This window comes from Syngnathoides biaculeatus, chromosome 17 (genome assembly GCF_019802595.1).
Source record: "Syngnathoides biaculeatus isolate LvHL_M chromosome 17, ASM1980259v1, whole genome shotgun sequence".
In the NCBI taxonomy this organism is placed as follows: domain Eukaryota; kingdom Metazoa; phylum Chordata; class Actinopteri; order Syngnathiformes; family Syngnathidae; genus Syngnathoides; species Syngnathoides biaculeatus.
In genome coordinates, this window is record NC_084656.1 from 7,049,620 (window position 1) to 7,071,372 (window position 21,753).

Consider the following 21,753-nt stretch of genomic DNA (forward strand, 5'->3'; position numbering starts at 1 on the left):
ACCAATGTTAATATTTGCTACAGTAGGCAGACTAACAGGTCTTTGATGGTCAGAATTCTAGCTGATAGACAGGTGTTCAAATACTTATTTGCAGCTGTATCACACAAATAAATTGTTGATAATCATACATTGTAATTTCTGGATTTTTCATTTTAGATTCTCTCTCTTACAATGGACATGCACCTATGATGAAAATTTCAGACCCCTCCATTATTTCTAAGTGGGAGAACTTGCAATATAGCAGGGTGTTCAAATACTTATTTTCTTCACTGTAATTCTGATTTCTGTACTTGTTCTGATTTGCAATATATGCAGTGTGTCTACTGTCAAAAGAAATATGCCCACATATTTAAGCACAAAATCAAGTACTGTAATGTAGATCTTTGAGAATCTGTTAAGATCTGGTCTTTGGACTTTGACAATTATTTTGTTGTTCCCGTTGTTCAAATTTCTGCTACATAACTGAATTACATTTTGATTTAACAATAAATAACAATAACAATAAATTATGACTTGTGTTTAAAGTGCTCGAAAGAAACTTCTTCTGCCCTGACCTATTAATGTATGTATGTTTTTTGTGGGGTAACCCTACACCTTAAAAAGGTTTTCAAAAAAGCAGAGTACCCTCATTCCTATGATGACTAATAGTGGCCAGCTGGCCTCATATTTTGCCATGCAAAGTAAAAATCACTCACAAATTAAATGCGACTGTTCAATGATACTGTACTTTAACAACGCCACAGGGAAATAGGGATTGAACATGAAATTTTCACATTAAAAAAATTATCTGTGTAATTTATCTACTGACATAAAACTGTTTTCACTCGAACTTGTTTTGCACCCACTAGTTACAGAATTAGGCACATACACAATCAAATCAGATACTGTATTTCTCTTGTACTGGTGGAGGATAAAAAACACATTCTGGCTTGATACACTATACATATAATGCCGCTATGATCAGACATTCGATACTATAAATGTGCCTCTGTCTTTGGATTGTTGAGTTTGCTTGTTTTCCACATCCGTGGATGGGTTTTCTTCTTCCTCCCGCATTCCAAAAACTTGCACGTTAAATTAATTTGAGACTTTCTAGTGTGAATGTGTAAATCGTTGTACTGTGCACCTACGTCATAAAATCATGTGATTTTTGTTTACCTCGCCACATTGTCGGTCAGACAAAACATTGATGCAAGTTAATTCCATTCACACGAAACGAAAATATGTCTTACAGCATGACGCCCAGAGTTTTGTTCGATACCGTTAAACATTTATACGGTGGGGATAAACGAGGGAACGTGGAAAAATCAGAGGCACTTGGCCTAGAGGATCCATATTTAATGCCGAAGTCGATGTTTTCGCAGATAAAAAATGTGATTGTTAATTCGCTTCCTCTTGTCTTAGACAACTGAATATACACATGTATCTGGTGAATAAGTCGTCGAGCTTTACACAGAAGAGTTTTAAACCGTATAAAAATCTGGATGCATAAAAATACTTCATTGCGGGATCTGTTCTCAATCAAGAACAAATCCCACATAGTGATGGTCCCACTCAGATTTTTTCAATACAAATACCAATATTTAAATAAATGAACCCTGGTTTTACACAAACTCGCATTCATTAACTATGACTGGAAAAAAACATTTAGGGCAGGGAGTCGTCTCTGCCGTACACGGAAACGTATTGCTGCCACATGTTAACCTCCGTAAACCTCTCCGTGGTAGACGGTTTATTATCTTTTTTAAATAGGCATTGTTCTCAAATGAGTTAACTTGGCATTATAAATACATCTTGATAATTCAAGATTGATAAGAATAATTCCTACCTGAAATGAAATGATTGCTAAACAGGGGTGTTTATTTCATAGGGCACCATCCATCCCATTTGATTGCCGAAATCCATCAAGCTTTTCTTGTCTTTTCAGGTGGTATTCCATAGAATGATCTGTTTGAAGAACTGTCTCGTCTATTCTGACTACCAACAGCACAATAGGTCTCGGGCATTGGGAAAAATCTGCTCCGGTTCAGCGTCTCCCGAGCAGCTTTGTTTGACCAGCAACCCATCGATTTTTTTTTCTGGTCTTTTGAGCGGGTATTCTAAAGAATTATATCTTTGAAGAACTGTGCCATGTATTGTGACAACCAACAGCACAACAGGTCTCGGGTAATTTGAAAATTCTGCTCCGGTTCAACGACTGCCGGACTGCCAAGCAGCTAGGTTTGACTGGCAATATGGCGCCGTGCAAACTGTGACGTCACGTGCTCGAGCTCTATATGTGCCCCGCGATTGACTGCTGACCAGACTACTGTAATGTGCACCTCACCTCAGCGACAATCTAATGAGGCCAAATGGTATACAAAATAAATGGAGTTGATGGGTGTTTCCCTCTATTTTTGGATGGATAGATAGATCTATCTCCTCTTGCCTATCCTAGCAATCTTCAGGCGAAACTGATCTCCAGCCAATCGCAGTGCACATATATACAAACAACCATTCACGTTCACATTCAGTCTATGGGCAATTTAGAGCCTTCACTCATCTTAAAATGTATGTTTTGGGATATAGGAGGAAATTGGAGTACCTGGAGAAAACCCACACAGGCATTGAGAGAACATGCAAACTCCACACAGGGTGTAGCCAGGATTTGAACCCCAGTCCTCAGAACTGTGAGGCCAATGCTCTACAGCTGCTCCACTGTGCCTTGGCTTTTGGAATTCAGTAGTCAATTTTAATGGAGTGTGGTAGAAATTGTATATGTGTTAATGACTTAGTGACATCCTGATTGCATTTTTGATGAAAAACCTTATTGGCATTTGCTACTTTCAGGCTCATTGGCTCTTGTCTAAAATTGTCAGTCTTCGCCCTCCACACATGATAAATATTAATTCTGCCACGTTTTGGTTTAGGTTCTGTTTGGTTTTGTTTCACGTGTTTCATGTCGTGTGTTCATTCAGTTAGTGGTGTCCACTTGTTCTCGTTAAACTTCTAACTTGTCGACCAACCCACTCCCCTCCAGCCGCTAATGTCTTGTCTCGGTATTCATCATTGTTTCGTCAATCTGTTTGCATTTAGTTCCCTGGTTTCTTTCAGTTCTTGTTGATCCATTGCCAATGTCAATGTTCCTGTCCATTTCCTTGTCAATGTCTTTCCTTGTCTATGTCCCTTTTAGTGTCATTATATGGTGTCATTGTCTGAAGAAAATGGATTGTTTAAACGTCTCATTTCCATCTCAACTAATTCGGATATTGTCATGATCCTGCCGCTTCAGCGCGGCTGCGCTGATTGGGAGGCGCACACCTGCTCCTCATGCGGGCTGATCATCCCCCGTATATATAGGACCCGGTGACGACTGGTCCTCGGCCAGTTCGTTGACCTTTATGTCCCGTTCCAGCACTCTCGTACTCCTGATTGATCCTGTGTGTACCGACCTTCGTCCGTTCTCCGACCAACCTTGCAAGCCTGACTCCTTGATACTTCTGCCTGCGTTGATTGTTTCCCCGTGTACCGACTCCTGCCTGTCCGCTCATCTGTTCTCTTCGCCCGACGTCACAACTACCGCTGCTGCACCGGACTGCCTGCTCGATCCCTGACCTCTGCATACAATAAACGTGTCTCTTCTTGAACTACCTTGCGTCTTCCGAGTTCCTGCATTTGGGTCCTACCTCTCGTTCCGATGGGACGTGACAGATATTTTTCTACCAAAGAATCAAGGTTTTGGTGTCACATTTCATAATGATTTCATCAGAACCTTTGAGCAAATATTTGACATAAAAAGCTGGATAAAATCCTAAATCCTGATCCGATTCTTATGAAGTAGGACTAATTTTATTTGTGTAACACTTATTATTATTATTATATCTTTTATGTCTTTTTGTATGAAGTTATTTTGAAAATTTTAGTAACAAACTTGAATGAAGCACAGCCTTCCTCATGCAAAGCTCATATATCTATTATCACAATGTTATTTTGTGTTATTGTTGTTGTTTTTAAGCATTTGTGCAATGCAATATTTGCTTCATAATTATGTATATTTAATTCTAAATGGGTGGGACAGTGGCACAGCTGTAAAGTGTTGTCCTCACAGTTCTGAGGACCTGGGTTCAATCCCGGCCCCGCCTGTGTGGAGTTTGCATGTTCTCCCCGTGTCTGTGTGGGTTTTCTCCGGGCACTCCGGTTTCCTCCCACATCCCAAATTGGACACTCCAAATTGCCCCTAGGTGTGATTGTGAGTGCACCTGTTGTGTGTCTCCATGCGCCCTGCGATTGGCTGGGAACCATTTCAGGGTGTACCCTGCCTTTTGCCCATTGACAGCTGGGATAGGCTACAGCACCCCCGCGACCCTTGTGAGGATGAGAGGCTAAGAAAATGGATGGATGGATAATTCTAAACGGGCAGCACGGTGAGAAAATGGATAGCATGGGTGCCTCACAGTTCTGTAGACTGCGATTTAAATCCCGGCGCCACCTGTGTGGAGTTTGCATGTTCTCCCTGCATGTGTGGGTTTTCTCAGGGCACTTTGGTTTTCCTCCTACATCCCCAAAACATGCGATTGTCTGGAGACCCGTTCAGCATATATCCTTTCCTCTGAATAGTTCTCAATAGACGGATGGGGTGGTGCCAAATAGGTGTAGCACAGTATGCCATACAAGCTAGGACTGCCACTAGTTGTCATCGCGGTCGCCTCCTTTTTGTTTTCATTAGTCAACAGACCACATCCTATCCGTTTGACTTCTACCCTGCTCTTATGAACTGGATTTAAACCAACTTTAGTCATTATCCCCGATGATATTGCATACTTCGACGACCTCCACTGGACGAAGGGGCGCGAGCTGGTTTACAGGTAACACGAGTAAACGACATTTCATCAGAAAATGTAACCAAAGCGAAACTCACCCTTTAGTTGTTGCTCAAAATGTGCTTTGTTGTTTCATCTAGCCCAATTTTTTAGTGTTCATCTCATGTCTGATTGTGACACTAGTGGTGACGTCATGTACGTAAGCACTTCCATACGAGGACGTCAAGACTTTTATGGTAATCGTCATGTTTTTCCCTCACGGGGAAAATGTTTGACGTGAACCTGAACCATCTTTATAGGTGTTTATTGTCATTTAAAGTATGTAGTACATTAGCAAGGCTATTTCCCTTCACCGAATTCAGAAAATATAAACGTCAGCTATGGATAAGCATGTCTCTCAGGTCAGGTATTATCCCCCCCCCCCACACACACACACACACGCACACTCACACACTATTTTAACTTTTCAAATTTCAGTCAGTGGTAACAAAATGTCTATTTAAAATTACCTGATTACACTGACGTTAGAATTTCCCATTTGTTAATAACTGCATGCAGCATGTATCATCCATTCATCAGTTTTCTGATGCTTATCCTCACAAGGGTCGCGGGAATGCTGGAGCTAATTCCAGCTGTCATCAGGCATGAGGCAGGGCGCACCCTGAACTAGTTGCCAGCCAATCGCAGGACACACCCAGACAGACTACAGTCACACTCACAATCACATCTAAGGGCAATTTAGAGTCTCCAATGAATGCAATTTTTTGGGGTGTGGGACATGGAACCGCTGACCTCAGAAGTGTGAGGCCAACAGTCTACAGCGGCACCACCATGCTGCCGTATCTGTTTATCTGTCTATAAGTGTAAATAAATGTCCATCTACCTCATGATGCACTGCAAAAAGGTGCACTCAACATCAAACTTATTGCTATAGAAGTTTTTACATAGAAACACTGTAATGACATTTTGAGTTTTTAACTAGTTTGTTCAATGACAATACGTTATCACTAGGCCAAAGAAGGCACGATTAGCTACAACTGTACTTGATAGAAGTGTTTGGAGAGAAATATTTACATATATAGATTATGGTGTTGTTCTGAGAAATTCAAAACTTCCTCGTAAACAGAGGACATCCCATATTGTTTTGTTAAAAATGTCATGAATACGGAGGTGGAGTTATTGCTATTGGTGGATTAACATTCCCCTAGTGCTCTTCCAAACCTTCCAGTCAGAGTTTTCTTGCGCTAGTTATGATTTATTAAATTAAAGAATTAGCAAGAGTAGCCACTTTCTGTTGTCTATATGCTGTAAAAACTAGTTGTAAATCCAGTGCGGAGAAATTAACGGCGTGACATGTCTTCTTACGCAGGAGGTCAAAGAGTTGCAGGATGAGAAGGAAATTGATGAAACACAGACGTTATTGCCAGTTGACATGCGTTACAGTTACGAGGACCTTTACTCCAAACCATTCATCACACCTGAGTCTGACATTCCGGAGAACCTCCTGTTCCTCTCGTAATTATTTTGTGACTATTTCAACCAACAAATATACATTATGCTTTGTTTTTGTCGCAGCAACTGTGGCAAATTTGTATCATGACAAAAAAACAAAAACTAAATGAGAGGCTCCTATAACAAACTTTATATGGAATTGTTGCATATGTTGATAGATACACAGAATATACATTTGTCAGAAACATGATTCCTTTTGAAATAATTTCTTTCTTGATTGGTTCTTCTTGAAGTCACTCTTTTGGCTACGACTGTGGGCGCAGAGCCAACCTCCAGCTGCTGGATGACAGAACTCTAGTCTTTATAGCTGGTCAGCTGCTCATCCTGCTTGATGTTTGCACCAAGCAACAGAAGTACCTCCGCTCCTCCAGTGGTTGTGGTATTGGCTCCATTGGGGTAAGAATACTCAATAAGCATGGATTTGTCCACAGGTACAAATATTTTGGGGGAAAACAAAATTTGTCGGAATGTATCTGAAAAGTTGTATAATTTTTGATATGGTGAAAGGAACTGTTCAGGATTTGTAGAATAAAAGTCATCAATTGGGGGATGGAATTTGAAGTTTTTAAGTCTTCTTTTTTCCTTTTGGCTTGTCCCAATAGGGGTCGCTACAGCGCTTTCATCTTCATGCAAGCCCATTTCCTGCAGTTTCTTCTCTATCACCCACTGCGCTCACGTCTTCCCTCACAACATCCATTAACCTTCTCTTTGGTCTTCCTCTTGCTCTTTTGCCTGGCAGCTCCATCCTCATCACCCCTCTAACAATATTGTATACTCACACTCTTCCACTCTTGACATGTTCAAACCATCAAAGTCTGCTCTCTCTAACTTTGGTTCCAAAACCTCTAAATTTGGTTGCCCACCTAATGAGCTAATTTGTCCTGTCCTCTTCTAACCTACTTCTCTGCCAATCCAGACTCACGCATGTAGTACCACAGTTCCTCTCTTGGTACTCTGCTCTACTAAGACACAATGTAACTCTTTCTGACTTCTTTGAATTTTTCCATTAGGCCGCTAATTACATTATGAATAACACACACAATTTCAAGTTTCACCCTTATCACTAAATCTGATACCCTTTTCACCTCCAAGACATTCTTAGATAACTTTCCTTTTAAAATAACCTCTACTCCAATTCTCTTCCCATCTATAACATGGTACAATAATTTAAACCCTGCCCCTAAACTTCTAGCCTTACTGTCTTTCCACTTGCTCTCTTGGTTTCACATCAACATTTCTCTTATTCATGTCAACCAATGAGCTTCTCCTGTCATCATCCCAACATTCAAAGTCCCCACACTGAGTTGTAGGCTCTGTACTTTCCTCTTCTCTTTCTGACGAAGAATCTGCTTTCCTCTTCTCCTTCGTCTTCAACCCACCAACGCCTTGCAGGTTGATGGTCTGGGGGCGGACTTTGTTAACGCGGACCACAGCCGATCTGATATGGGATTCTTTAGATGAAAGCTCACATTTGTTTAGAAAAGTTTTAAGCCCAATGCCCTTCCTGATGCAACCCTCTTCATTTATCCAGGCTTGGGACCAGTCTACAGTTTTCATTGGCTTGTTCCCCCCAAAGAGCTGCATTAAGTATTTAACAGTATGAATGAAAAAAGTGCTATATATTTCTAAGTTATGAGGTTCCGTTTGTGTCTGATCGTACTTTTACACTAGTATTTACAACATTGTACCATTAACACATGGTAAGAATAAGAGGTGATAAATAATACAAATAATTCATTTTTATTTTGTTCATGTATGTTTTCACAGGTAAGCCAAAGGAAAGAATATTTCGTTGTGGGAGAGAAGGGAAGAAAACCCATCTTGACAGTGTATAAATATCCTTCATTACAAGCATACCGCATCCTGAGACGTAAATAGAATCACAATCCATCATGGTTGTCATTATTTCTCTTGAGGGGTTGTATTGTAATTGTGTTACGTGTGTGTAGAGGGCACAGAGCGTGCATTCAGCTCTGTGAACTTTAACAGTGATGGGAGTCTTCTGGCCAGTCTGGGCAGTGCACCAGACTACATGCTGACAGTGTGGAACTGGAGGCAGGAGGAAGTTATGCTCAGGTGCAAAGCCATTTCTCAAGAGGTTTACAAAGTGAGCTTCTCCCCATACAACCCTGGACTACTGACATCGTCAGGATCTGGACACATTAAGTAAAGGACACACTGAGAATAGATTGCTTTTGATTATTGGAGGTTGACAGGCATGTCCCACCCTGTCATTCTCACAATTTTCAATATGGCTAAAAACATACAGGACAATCATCTTGTAAAAGTATTGGAACAGTGAAGCTCGTTTGTCAAAATCAGTTTGCATGGTTTCTTCCTGAACAGGCCCACTAATCTTCATTGATTAACAAAATGATTGCAGCAATGAAATGAACTCAGAAGTACGCAGAAGCTTTTCTTTTTTTATTTAAGGAAATGTATGACCAAGTGAATGGGAGATCCAGCATCCATCCAGCAAGATAATGATAATGACCCAAGACCCACTGCTAAAATAGATAATCATGGGCAAAAAGTGGTAGGTTTTAGACTTGCCAGGTGAAGCCCACACATTTCTACAAACAATAATTGAAAGAGGCTGTGGTGAAAGCCTCAAAAAAAAGATTTAAAAAATGAAAACTGCAAATGTTTGGTGAGACCTGTGGGTCACAGGTTGATGCATTTATTGCAAGCAAAGAAAACAACTATTGTACAGATACACATATGTATATTTAAGTCCAATGTGTTCCAATACTTTTTAGGGAGTGTACTTTAGATGACATTGTCACACATACCATATTTATAAAAGGGTATGTTTCATATCAAAAGATCATATTCAGATGCAAATCACAAGACATCAGATGTTAAATCTCAGAGTCGTTCACCTTCATAAATCAAACATTGTCCCACTTTAGGTTCTGGAAAATGGCCAGCACATTTACAGGTCTCAAATTGGAAGGGCTGATTGGCCATTTTGGAAAAACTGCAGCTACAGATATTGAAGGCTACATCGAACTTCCTGATGGAAAGGTCTGGTCCCTGCTCTGTTGCATATAAACACATTTTTTAATGTAAGTAGGTGTAGGTGTGTCTCATGATTGGTTTGCCTGTACAGTTGTTTTTTTTTTCCAAATCTATCACACATAAAGATTTCAAATAATCAAACCAGTTTTAATATCACTCAGACAATCCAAGGACATTCAAAATGCATTGTTCAAATGACAATTACATTTATGAAGGCACCATTTTTCACAGAGGGTCAGAAAGTTTTGGATTTTTTTGTGTGCCTTGATAAATTGAATTGTCGTTTGAAAACTGCATGTTGTATTTTCTTGGGTTGTTTCTGAGCAATATTAAAATGGCTTGTCATGATCTACTGGATTAGGCGTAGCAAAGAATACCAAATGGTAAAAACGTGGTTTGGTTACAGAAAATCCTGTGTGGTGTCCATGAAAACAAATTGTCATATGACCCTTGTACTTCCCCTCAGGTGGTATCTGGATCAAACTGGGGCAATTTACTGCTCTGGGATGGAAATGCCATTAAAGTGGAGCTCTGCAGCAAGGGCGGACAGTGTTGTCATGCTGGGGTTGTCCAGCCTTTTGCCCTGGAGGATGGACAGCTCATGACCTTTGGCGCTGATGGAATGATCCGGGTAAAATATAGTTATATTCACATTAGCTTAATTGTTCATATAAGGGCGGTTCTATGTGGGTTCTGACTTTTGGGGTGGGTTGGGGTGTTAGCCCAGAGGAAGCCACGAAGGCATATGACTTGGTAGCGGTGATTATAATGGTGATGCTGACTGTATATTGCGGTTATGATTTCTGACATTCTACTGCATATTAGACTGACCTAGTGGAGATCCTAAATTTATGCTGGTATCTCGGTAGATAGATAATAACAAAATCCTATCTATCTATCTATCTATCTATCTATCTATCTATCTATATCTATCTATCTATCTATCTATCTATCTATCTATCTATCTATCTATCTATCTATCTATCTATCTATCTATCTATCTATCTATCTATCTATCTATCTATCTAATACAATGTACACTTATCTGTCTGGTTTATGGTGAGAATAGGACACGCCTTTTGTAACAGTTTAACTTAAGGTAAATTAAAACTATAAATATGAGAACAGTATTTCATCTCAGAGAAAAGGAATGTTTTGGCTAGTTTTTAGCTCGGAAAAAAAAATTGTTTATAAACATTTTCATTTGAGTGTTCGACAACATTGTTCTAAATATATAGCCATGACTTTTCTTTTGTAAATTAATTTTGTCAGGAAGAAAGTTGTTATAATCCTCCACAATAATGCATAAAGCCAACAACCAGTGGGCCAAATGATGAGGTAAATACATCAATTTTAGTCCTGAAGTATAACTTGTCCATGTGCAGATGGACAGAACAGTTTTTAAAGATTGGGTAGATAAATACTGTATTGCTAAATGCAATAAATGTGGTCTGAGTGATGCTTAAGATTATGATTTTATTGACCACTCACGGCCCCCGCCCGTTTGTAATTTGCATATTCTCGCGGTGCCTGCATGGGTTTTCTCCGGGCACTCCGGTTTCCTCCCACATCCCAAAAACATGCGTTGATTGGAGACTCTAAATTCCCCCTAGTTGTGATTGTTACTGCAAATAGTTTTGTTTCTATGAATAATAAACAAATGTTTACAAACTAGAGAAATACAATCTCAACTGAGAACATATTGACTGTTTTCTTTTAATTTTCAAACTTAAACGAACCCCTTTGTAAACTTTTTCTTGTGCTTTCCACCCCATAAAACACCAGGTCTTAACATGCCCTATTTTGTCATAAGATAAGAAATGTCACTTATCAGATTAGATAACATGGGCCACAACTCTTTTTCATTTAATTAGCTAGCGCTAGCTCCTAGCGTTTATTTGTATTATTTGTGTTTGTTTATTTTCTATTTTCTTTTTTTGGTCATACTTTCAAATGGATGTCCTGAAGTTTCGTGTGTGAACCCAAAATAGCCCCCTGAGCACACCCACCAGAACAGTCCTCCACAATGAGGAAAATGCTTTTGCGTCCATAAAATTCTATATATTGGGGCCATCGTTCCAATATTTTCAGTGGTTGAAGTAGGCATACGTATACATGTTCACATACATTTGGGTGACGACTCGTCACAATGTTCTGACATTAAGTTAGGTTAAGCTTTTTCCATATAGTAAGTGCCCTAAGGAGAGGACTATAAAATTCTGAACACTGGACTGATTTGCTATTTCGACTTGATTGACTGTGTTAAATACTGCTTGGCTGCAGTATGAACTCTCCTCCAATTAAGGGTGCTGATTAACTATAAAACCGTCATGACCATTTACGCCTGTTCATTTTCCAGTATGAACAAAACAAGCTTGCGATTTAAAAAATAAATAAATAATTTGAGGCATTTTTGTTGACTTTGACCCTATAGGGCTGGGACTTTGAGACCATCGATGCCGCTGACAGTAGCAGTGAAAACAACAAGTTTGAGATGGAGGCCATCAATGAGATGACAGTTGGGCGCCATGTCTCCATTTTTTCCGTTGTTAAAAGCTCCCAGCCTGACTCTACAGTTTGGTTTGCTCAGGTCAGTGGCCACCATTCACTTATTGAAACACGAATTCCATATGAGCTTTGCCTCACTGAAGAATCTAAACTGTGTTATCTCCTCTGCGGTCTGGTAGGATACCAATGGAGCAATTTGGAAAGTGGATCTTTCATTCACATACACAGTAAGGCTACCTCATACCCCATTCCTTGATGATTTTTAAGTGATTGAGGGAAATGAAAATTGTATATATTTGTATACATTGGTACTTTTTTAATTTCCACATGTATATATTTTTGGTGTAAGAGATATTTTAACATTTTTGACCAAAACTGTCTTCTTAGTTTCAGTTCCAGTTTCCAACCTAACCCTAACACAATCACAACAAAGCCAGCATTATAAATCTGTCGATTTTGTCAAACCTTAAGAAACTCCCAGTGTACAACCCCTGACAGAAATTATGGAATCATTGCTCCTGGATGATGATCACTTAAATGTTTGATTTTTCAGAAAAAAGATAAATCAGATTTTTCACAATACTTTTAGTCAAACAAGCACTCCTCTGACTTTAAGAAACATGCAAAGAAAGCAAGAAATACATTTTGTTTAGTCACATTATTTTAATGCAGAATACACGTTTGCTCAATTCAGAGCAAAAAATGGAATCAGCTTCTAAAGTTCAGTCCTACATCACATTGAATCTGCTAAATATTCATCAGTTAAATAAGAGTGCTCACATAGAGCTGTTGCACCAGGTGGGTTGACATGAATCATGGCTCTGACATGAGAGAGGTATCCGTTGAAACAAAGGAGGGAATTATAAATATTCAAGAAGGTAAAACATCATGGAATGTTGCAAAAGATGTTGTTTTTGTTCCCTGTCAGCAGTGTCGAAAATCTGGACCCAGTACCAACAAAATGGGAAGGTAATAAAGTGTCCTAGTCAATCAAGGAAGACATTAAAACATCAAGAGTGAAAATATAAAGAATCTGGAGAAGGAAAAGAAAATGAACAACAACAAAAAAGAGGTACAATTGGCCAGAAACTGGAGTCAAGGTCTGTGGCGGAACTCAGCCAGCCAAAGCCATCTATTAATCATCCATCTATCTATTCCCACTCATACAAGGTTGGGTCTCAGAAGGAGTAATTTTAGCACTGAAGCCCAGACTTCCCTCAGCCACAACGTCCAATTCTCTAGAGGGACTCCCAATCTGTTACCAGGCCAGACGAAGACATAGTCTTTTCCTGGGTAGTCCCGCGGGCCTTTTTCGTTTCAGACATGCCCGAAACACCTCACCTGGGAGGCATCCTAACCAGATGTCCGTGCTTCTCTCGATGCAGAGGAACAATGGCCCAAGTCTGAGTCCTTCCCAGATAACTAAGCTTCTCACCCTATCTCTAGGGGAGAGCCCGGACACTTACTGAGGAAACTTAAATTCAGCCACTTGTATCTGCGATCTTCTTTTGGTCACAACCCAGAGCTCGTGACCATAGGTGTGGGTAGAAACCTATATTGAAGCCGCTAAATTGAGAGCTTTTCTTTTCAGCTCAGCTCCTTCCTCTCCATGACAGCCTGACACAGCATTGGCATGAAATCCATACTTAACACCTAAACAGAAGAAAACAAGACTATAGTGGGCTAAAGAAAAGTAATCATGAACTGTGGATGACTGGATGGCTGCATTGGGCAAGTTAATGATGCTGGAATTTTTGTTTGGTGCCATTCCAATGAGAATTGTGGAGATTACCGACTGAAGAAACCGTACATTTTTATTTTTTTGCGATAGTTGATGTTTTACGTTTATGCGAACAGACTCCTGATCCCGAGTGCCTGTTTTCCTTCCATGCTGGGGCAATTAACGGCCTTGATGTGTCAAAGAAGAGTCATCTCATGGCCACGACTGCTCTGGACCGTAAGTCATCTCACTAGAGTCACTCACATTTGAAAAATGAACAGGTGTGTTCAGTCATGGCCGCAGATATAAAGTTACGGGGGTGGTCCACCAGTCAGGCCCGCAGATATAAAGTTGCGGGTGTGCGTTCTGTTTGTAATTTATGAGTGTACCCCTTTAAGAACAGAGAGGAGGCGGTGTCAGGTAAACTAGGAAGTACAGTGAAGAAAATAAGTATTTGAACACCCTGCTATATTGCAAGTTCTTTCACTTAGAAATCATGGAGGGGTCTGAAATTTTCATCGTAGGTGCATGTCCACTGTGAGAGAGATAATCTAAAAAAAGAAATCCAGAAATCACAATGTATGATTTTTTTTTAATGATTTATTTATGTTATACAGCAGAAAATAAGTATTTGAACACCTGAGAAAACCAATGTTAATATTTGGTACAGTAGCCTTGTTTGCAATAACAGAAGTCCAATGCTTCCTGGAGTTGTTCACCAGTTTTGCACACACTGCAGGAGGGATTTTGGCCCACTCCTCCATGCAGATCTTCTCTAGATCAGACAGGTTTCTGGGCTGTCGCTGAGAAACAGGGTTTCAGCTCCCTCCAAAGATTTTCCATTTGGTTTAGGTCTGGAGACTGGCTGGGCCACACCAGAACCTTGTTATGCTTCTTACAGAGCCACCCGTTGGTTTTCCTGGCTGTTTTTCTTCGGGTCATTGGCATGTTGAAGACCCAGCCACGACCCATCTTCAATGCTCTGACTGAGGGAAAGAGGTTGTTCCCCAAAATCTCACAATACATCCTCTCCTTATTACGGTGCAGTCGTCCTGTCCCATGTGCAGAAAAACACCCCCAAAGTATGATGCTACCAGCCCCATTCTTCACAGTAGGGATGGTGTTCTTGGGATGGAACTCATCATTTGTCTTCCTCCCAACACAGTTAGTGGGATTATGACTAAAAAGTTCTATTTTGGTCTCTTCTGACCACAAAACATTTTCCCATGACTCCTCTGTGTTTCTTTCGGCTTGTCCCTTTCGGGTTCGCCACAGCGTATCATCTCAGATGAACGCATATATATGTTTGGCACAATTTTTACGCCAGATGCCCTTCCTGACGCAACCCTTCTCAGGGAGTGGAGGCCCCAGTGGGATACGTACCCACAAGCCCTGGTTTACCAAACCAGTGCTCTAACCACTGAGCTACGGGGCCTCCTTTCCCATGACTCCTCTGTATCATCCAAATGGTCATTGACAACCTTAAGACGGGCCTTGACATGTGCTGGTTTAAGGGGGGGGGGGCCTTCCGTGTAATGGATGATTTCAAACCATGACATCTTAGTGTATTACCAACAGTCACCTTGGAAACGGTGGTCCCACCTCTTTTCAGGTCATTGACCAAGTCCTGTCGTGTAGTCCTGGGCTGATTCCTCACCTTTCTAAGGATCATTGAGAGCTCACGAGGTGATATCTTGCATGGGGCTCTACTGCGATTGAGATTGACCGTCATGTTTAGCTTCTTCCATTTTCTAATTATTGCTCCAACATTGGACCTTTTTTCACCAAGCTGCTTGGCAATTTCTCCGTAGCCCTTTCCAGCTGTGTGGAGTTGTATAATTTTGTCTCTGGTGTCTTTTGGACAGCTCTTTGGTCTTGCCCATCTTGCCCTAAGTTTTAAGTCTCACTCATTGTATGGGGTGGACTCGTCTTTATGCAGCTCACGACCTCACACAGGTGCATATGATTCAGGATAATACATGGACTGGAGGTAGACTTTTAAAGGCGGACTAACAGGTGTTTGAGAGTCAGAATTCTAGCTCATAGACAGGTTTTCAAGTACATATTTGTAGCTCTATCACACAAATAAATCATTAAAAAAATCATAAATTGTGATTTCTGGATTTTTCATTTTAAATTATCTCTCTCACAGTGGACATGCACCTGTGATGAAAATTTTAGACGGCTCTTTGCTTTCTAAGCGGGAGAACTCGAAATTTTGCAGAGTGTTCAAATACTTATTTTCTTCACTGTAGAAGTAGACTGCGCACCAGCTCGTTGTTAGACTGTGTGCTTCCGTGTTAAACAAAAAAAAAAAAAGTCGTCAGGCTGTGGTTCACTGGGCTGGATCGGTTTTCATGTGCTCAGAGTGTGCGACAAGTGCGCAATTGCGCAGTGGGGAAGCTTAGAGGGAACAGTGGTCAAGACTACACAAAATAAGCGACGTATTTCTACTCGTAACAAATTTTACGCGTCTGATTTTTCGTGCTGGACTGTGCAGATTTGCGAGCACATATGCACCCTTCAAATCACAATGACTGTCACTATTCTACATACTTAAATGCTTAAAGCTGGGGTTGGGCATCAAAAATCGAGAACCTATTGGAAGTGGGACTAACATTGTATTTTTCCCGGAATTGTTAAAATTTAAACATTTTGGTTACCAGTTTCGATCGCTGCAGTCCAGCGACACAACAACCCAACGAAGAACGCGTACAAAGACATCCTTATGCCCAACAGTGGCACTGAACAAGTGTGCCTTAACTTTGTTCAAATAAATCACCATTTTGGAATAAGGTTATCTTGTGCAAAGAAGCTGAGCCTCAGCCTGTACCATGCAGCACTTCATTGAAGTCAAAATTAAACTATAACCTTGTGCTTGGTCGATGGGTAGGTAAAGGAATTGATTTTCATGCCATCACGGGTTAAATTTTTTTGTTTTCAGAATTCATCGGTGTCGTGTGAGGGTAATTTTCATGTGTCTACCCTTCAAAATAAAAGACGACAAACGTAAAACAGGAGGTCGAGTTAAACCTTGCACATATAAACAATTTGACATAACAAAAGTGTCCCAAAAAATATTTTTGAAAAATTTTCACTTTTCACTTTTTCACGGCATGGTGAATCAGCTGGTAAAGCGTTGTCCTCACAGTTCTGAGGTCCCGGGTTCAATTCCAGACCTGCCTGTGTGGAGTTTGCATGTTCTTCCCATGCCTGCGTGTGCTTCCTCCAGGCACTCCATATCCTCCCACATCCCAAAAACATGCAACATTAATTGGAAATGCTAAATTGCCCCTAGGTGTGATTGTGTGTGCAGCTGTTTGTCTCCATGTACTCTGCGATTGGCTGGCAACCAGTTCAGAGTGTACCCCGCAACCTCCCCGTTCACAGCTGAGATAGGGTCCAGCACTCCACGCGACCCTCGTGAGGATAAGGGGCAAAGATAATGGGTGGATGGACTTAACTTTTAACTGAAGCATACATTTTTGTATATTTGGCCACTTGGGTTAGTTCACACACACTGCTTTTTAGTTCATAGGTTTGATATTGATACTGGTTATGAAGAACCCCGAGTTAAATGTTGATCTTAGTCAAAGCTGCGGGCTGCAAAGAAAAGGAATGTTTATTATTTGGACACCCTTTATTCAAACCATGAAAACTTTTTTGGAATCAGAATCGAGAGTCGTTTGGAACCGGAATTAGAATCACTCAAATTGAAACGATCACCATCCTTACTTGCAACACACTGTCTCAACATGTGGCATCAACCTCCATATTTTAATTCCAGGTTCAGTCAGAGTCTTTGACTTTCTGGCAAAAACAGAACTGACATGTAACCGCTTCACTCAGGGTGGAACTGCTCTCCACTGGGCCCCACCTACGGTAAATGTACACGGATGCTACTTCCTTCCCAATAATTCGTGACAGAATAAAAACCCTCTTACATTTCTCTCTAGGTGAACCAGACTGGAAGTTTACTGGTGACTGGCTTTGAAGATGGCGTTGTGCGCTTATTGGAACTTTATGACCCATCAGGCCTTCAAATAGTAACCAGGCACAATCTTGAGGCCCAGCTGCGCCTCAAACAAGCCTTCAAACCCCATAATGCCCCAATCACCACAGTTGCATATGAATGCAATGGAGCGATATTAGCCACTGGGGTAAGAAGACTTTAGTTCAATAGAAGTTTCTACACTTAGTCTCCGTTGTATTTTACGCTTCATAATGCACTGTATAGTTTCAATGGGATACAGACCTGGAATATGACAGCATATGTTTCTCCAAAACCTGTGTGTACCTTCCAGGATAAATGGTGCCTTTACAGATTTGTCATTGACACAAACAGAGTCAACAAACAAAAAAACAAAACAACAAAAACTGCCACCCAGGCAACGTCTTTTTCCATGGATGCCCCTGCTTATTTCAGCAAGACAAACAGCATTCTGCACATGTTAAAAAAGCGTGGCTTCATAGTAAAAGAGTGTGGGTACTAGACTGGCCTGCCTGGAGTCCAGACCTGTCTCCCATTGAAAATGCGCGGCAGATTGTGAAGCAAAAATACGACAAAGAAGATCCCGGACTCTTGAACAGCTAAAGTGGTACATTAAGCATGAATTGGAAAGAAATCCACTTACAAAGCTTAAACAATCAGTGTCCTCAGTTCCCAAATATTTATTTAATGTTCTTAAAAGACAATGTTATGCAAACCGTGGTAAACATAACTTTTTTTAATTGTGTTGTAGCCATAAAATTCCAAGTTAATGAATATTTGCTAAAGCTATATGAGTTTGAACTTTGAATACCTGGTGTATGTAGTGCATTAAATTAAATATACGTTGAACATGATATGCAAATCATTGAATTCTTTTTTATTTATGCTTAACACTGTTCCTACGTCATTGGAATTGGGGTCATAAATTCCAAAAAGGACTAACCAGCTCTTACTCTTTTACTTTATACACAATTATATACATACACAATACACAACAGTTTTTATGCTGCAACATTTAGTGTCATTTTACTGTTCACTACTTTTAATTGCGACAAACATCTCGAGTTTTACATTATGAAAAAAAATGACTTTGTGTTAACGGTAAATCTAGACTGCTCCTCAGTTCGTTGTAATGTGTAATACAATTTGATAATGCGGTTATTTTCATCATCCTGTTCAACTCTTAATTAGTGTAGCAAATGCTGAAAGACTGCGGTCTTACATGATAATAATAGGATTCATTATTTCACTCTTTTCTTTTTTTCCACCTTAATTGTCAGAGCTCGGACTGCACTGTGTTCTTCTTCACTGTTGAAGAAAAGTATGAGCCAATCGGTTTTGTCTCTGTTCCTGGACCAGTACAGGTACTGGAGTGGTCACCTCATTCCCATGTAAGCCTTGCCTGTGAATGAAAGCGAGTACTCTTTTTGTGAAATCTAGTTATACGTAACTAAAACAATTTGCATTTTTACCCAGCAAGACAACAATCTGCTAATCCTGTGTCTAAGTGGTCATGTTGTAGAGGTACCGTGTCCTGATCCTAAAACCTTGCAGACAGCCAAATCCTACCAACTACTTGAACTGCCCAGAAGAACCTTTCGCTTCAAGAGCATCAAATCTCGAATCAGAGTATCACATATATTTTATATTTATTAACGTGAAGTTTAACAATCATATTGATGTGACTTAAAGGAGTACAAGTATAAATACAACTTTGATTTAGGCGCATCTGTGGTTTTCAGAGAGAGGAGGAAATAGCAAGACGGCAAGCATTTAAAGAAAAGCGGAAGAAGGAAAGGGAGAAAAATAAAATCACTGATGAAGAGGAAGAGGAAGAGGAAGAGGAGGAGTTGCCTCGTATCTATATCCCTGACCCGCCATGTCCTCTCTACTGCGGTTTCTATTCAAAGCCTGGCCAATTCTGGCTCTCAATGGTAATTACAAAGATAATATCAATTCTTATTATAACCTAAAACATTTGCAGCTATCATAAATTGATAGGGAAGGAAATTTATTATACACCACAGGTAGACGCATAGGTATTCAATATGCTAAGTATTTTGATAGAGCAGGATATGCGATAGCCCCATGGTAGATGACTGGTTAGAGCGTCAGCCTCAAAGTTCTCAGGATCTGTGGCCCAGGATGAGCCACTCAACTCACTCTCTGCACGCTCCCTCTTATGTCCTCTGCCCTCCTGAACTCTGAATGCTGACATCCCACAAACATAGATGCACACACACATACACACACGAGACTCAGGGTTGCAAGCCACTTTGGCAGCATTGAGGTTATGTGATCTACTGGTAATTTATCCATTCATTTCACCATCCTTTTTCCAAGCCGCTTATCCTCACGAGGGTCACCGATGTGCAGGAGCCTATCCAAGCTATGATCGGGGAGAAGTGAGGGCACACCCTGAACTGGTTGCCAGCTAATTGCAGGTCACATGGAGACAGACACTGGTCGCGGTCACAATCACACCGACGGGGCAATTTAGAGTGTCCAATTAATGTTGCATGTTTTTAGGATGTGGGAGAAAACCGGAGTGCCCGGAGAAAACCCACACAGGCACGGGAAGAACATGCAAGGATTGCCAATAGTCTTGTAAATTCAAAATAATCAACTTCATTTTCTTTAGGGAGGATATGACTCTGGTTTCTTGTACCACTGTAAATTCTCTAAGAATCAGGATGAGAATTCAGAAAAATGTCCAGTTGAGCCATTTGACTTCCTGGCTATCCAAAATGCTGATGGTGACCCCATTCGATCAGTGACCTTCAGGTATTACGTGTGTTTGTGGCTAATATTCAATTAGCAGGTATGATGAATTAATAGGGACCCATACTTTCAATGATTGATTGTTTCTATCACAGCTCCAACAGACATCTGATGTTCTGTGGCATGCACTCAGGCTCCATCAGAGTTTATCCTTTGGATCCTGACGATCACGCCCTAACCTCTATGCAGCCATACTGGGAACTTAGCATCCATGACAGTAATTATGGACACCTGCGGCACATCTGTTGCAGCTATGATGACCAGTTTGTGCTGACAGCGGGAGATGATGGGAACATCTTCTCCTTCAGCCTGCTTTCTGATGAGGAGCTGCAGAAAGAACTGCGGAAAAAAAAGGCCAAGGTTCCGTCACCAAGGGTGAGTTACAGGAAAAAAAAAAGTAGACATCTACTTTGACTTTCTGGATAAAGATGCACCTCACTAGATATTTTGTGAACATTACCGAGCAAACCAGACATAAAAGTAATGGTTTAAGGCTATGGAAAATGCATTTTGCCCCTTTGCAGTATTCAGTGGATTGTGCCCCAGAGTTACACTATGACATTAGGCAAATTACTATATTTAGTGCCTAGTTTTTAAATGAGGATTTTGCTGTTTTATTTTTGCTATCTCTGGTATCATCCACAACCATAGTGTATGTGGCATGGCCCATAAGATTTCCATTTGATCAATTGCTAGACAAAACTTACAGGGCTGGCAGGCAGAGTTGAGGCACAAAGGTCCATGAGTTTCTGTTTCCAGACTATTAATTAATTATTCTAGTTTATTCATAGGTCAGCTTCCTCCTCTGTCACTCACTGTGTGACTAAAGAGCACTGATGGTGTGGGAAAGCATTTCTCTGCTGTTAGATTTATCAGGAGTGAAGCATATTTTCTGAGTGTGAATTTAATCTTGCTGAAAGACACCAATGCCTACCTACCCATCCTCTCCTGTCCTGCCAAATGAAAAACGATCAATTATTTTTCTCTTCCCAAGTAACATATGAGTTAAGTTACAAGAATAACATCAAAAACTTTTAATGTGTGCCAGGCTTCACAGTAGGTGGTGCTATGATTCTGAGAAAATAATTATGTGTAGATGTCTTCAGGGCTGGACTCGCATCCACTGTGTGATACTTTGTTAAAACAGATTTTGTTGTCACAGTGAAATATAAAAAATCGCGTGCACACCAGTCGACAAAATAAAAAGCTTTTGATTGCTTTTCATCTTGAAACAGCTGAAGTTTGAAGTCAATCGGAGAAAATCTCTTGGAGGAGTTCATTAAAATATGACCTGTATGAAAGGCAGTAAATTAAAAATGTTTATGGGATCTCTCCAAGAGACTGTTTTTTTGGTCTGAGATAGTTACAAACTTATGTTGGCTTGCAAAACCAATATAACAAATTGTGAAACACTTCAACTT

The 21,753-nt window shown here is 40.5% G+C and overlaps 2 protein-coding genes across 10 annotated transcripts in view; one reads left to right on the top strand and one right to left on the bottom strand.

The window, feature by feature from the left end:
• pum3 (pumilio RNA-binding family member 3) overlaps positions 1-4,932 on the bottom strand; it is a 45,568-nt gene extending 40,636 nt beyond the window's left edge. The window contains exon 1 of the mRNA XM_061800424.1: positions 4,898-4,932. The gene's annotated coding sequence lies outside the window, so the exon portion shown is untranslated. The remainder of the gene's footprint in view (positions 1-4,897) is intronic.
• LOC133490406 (cilia- and flagella-associated protein 44-like) overlaps positions 4,253-21,753 on the top strand; it is a 32,178-nt gene continuing 14,677 nt past the window's right edge. For 5 of the 9 annotated variants that reach the window (XR_009792205.1, XM_061800414.1, XM_061800421.1 and 2 more), the window contains exons 1-17: positions 5,062-5,200; positions 6,169-6,314; positions 6,545-6,707; positions 8,079-8,181; positions 8,261-8,477; positions 9,224-9,338; positions 9,799-9,963; positions 11,767-11,922; positions 12,020-12,067; positions 13,698-13,797; positions 17,348-17,442; positions 17,517-17,720; positions 18,832-18,942; positions 19,028-19,180; positions 19,294-19,485; positions 20,193-20,335; positions 20,428-20,707. Coding sequence is in view for 8 of the 9 variants with exons in the window: in XM_061800414.1 (XP_061656398.1) it covers positions 5,180-5,200; positions 6,169-6,314; positions 6,545-6,707; positions 8,079-8,181; positions 8,261-8,477; positions 9,224-9,338; positions 9,799-9,963; positions 11,767-11,922; positions 12,020-12,067; positions 13,698-13,797; positions 17,348-17,442; positions 17,517-17,720; positions 18,832-18,942; positions 19,028-19,180; positions 19,294-19,485; positions 20,193-20,335; positions 20,428-20,707 (2,412 nt within the window). In the remaining variant the exon portion in view is untranslated. The other 4 variants (XM_061800419.1, XM_061800418.1, XM_061800420.1 and 1 more) reach the window with 4 other exon arrangements.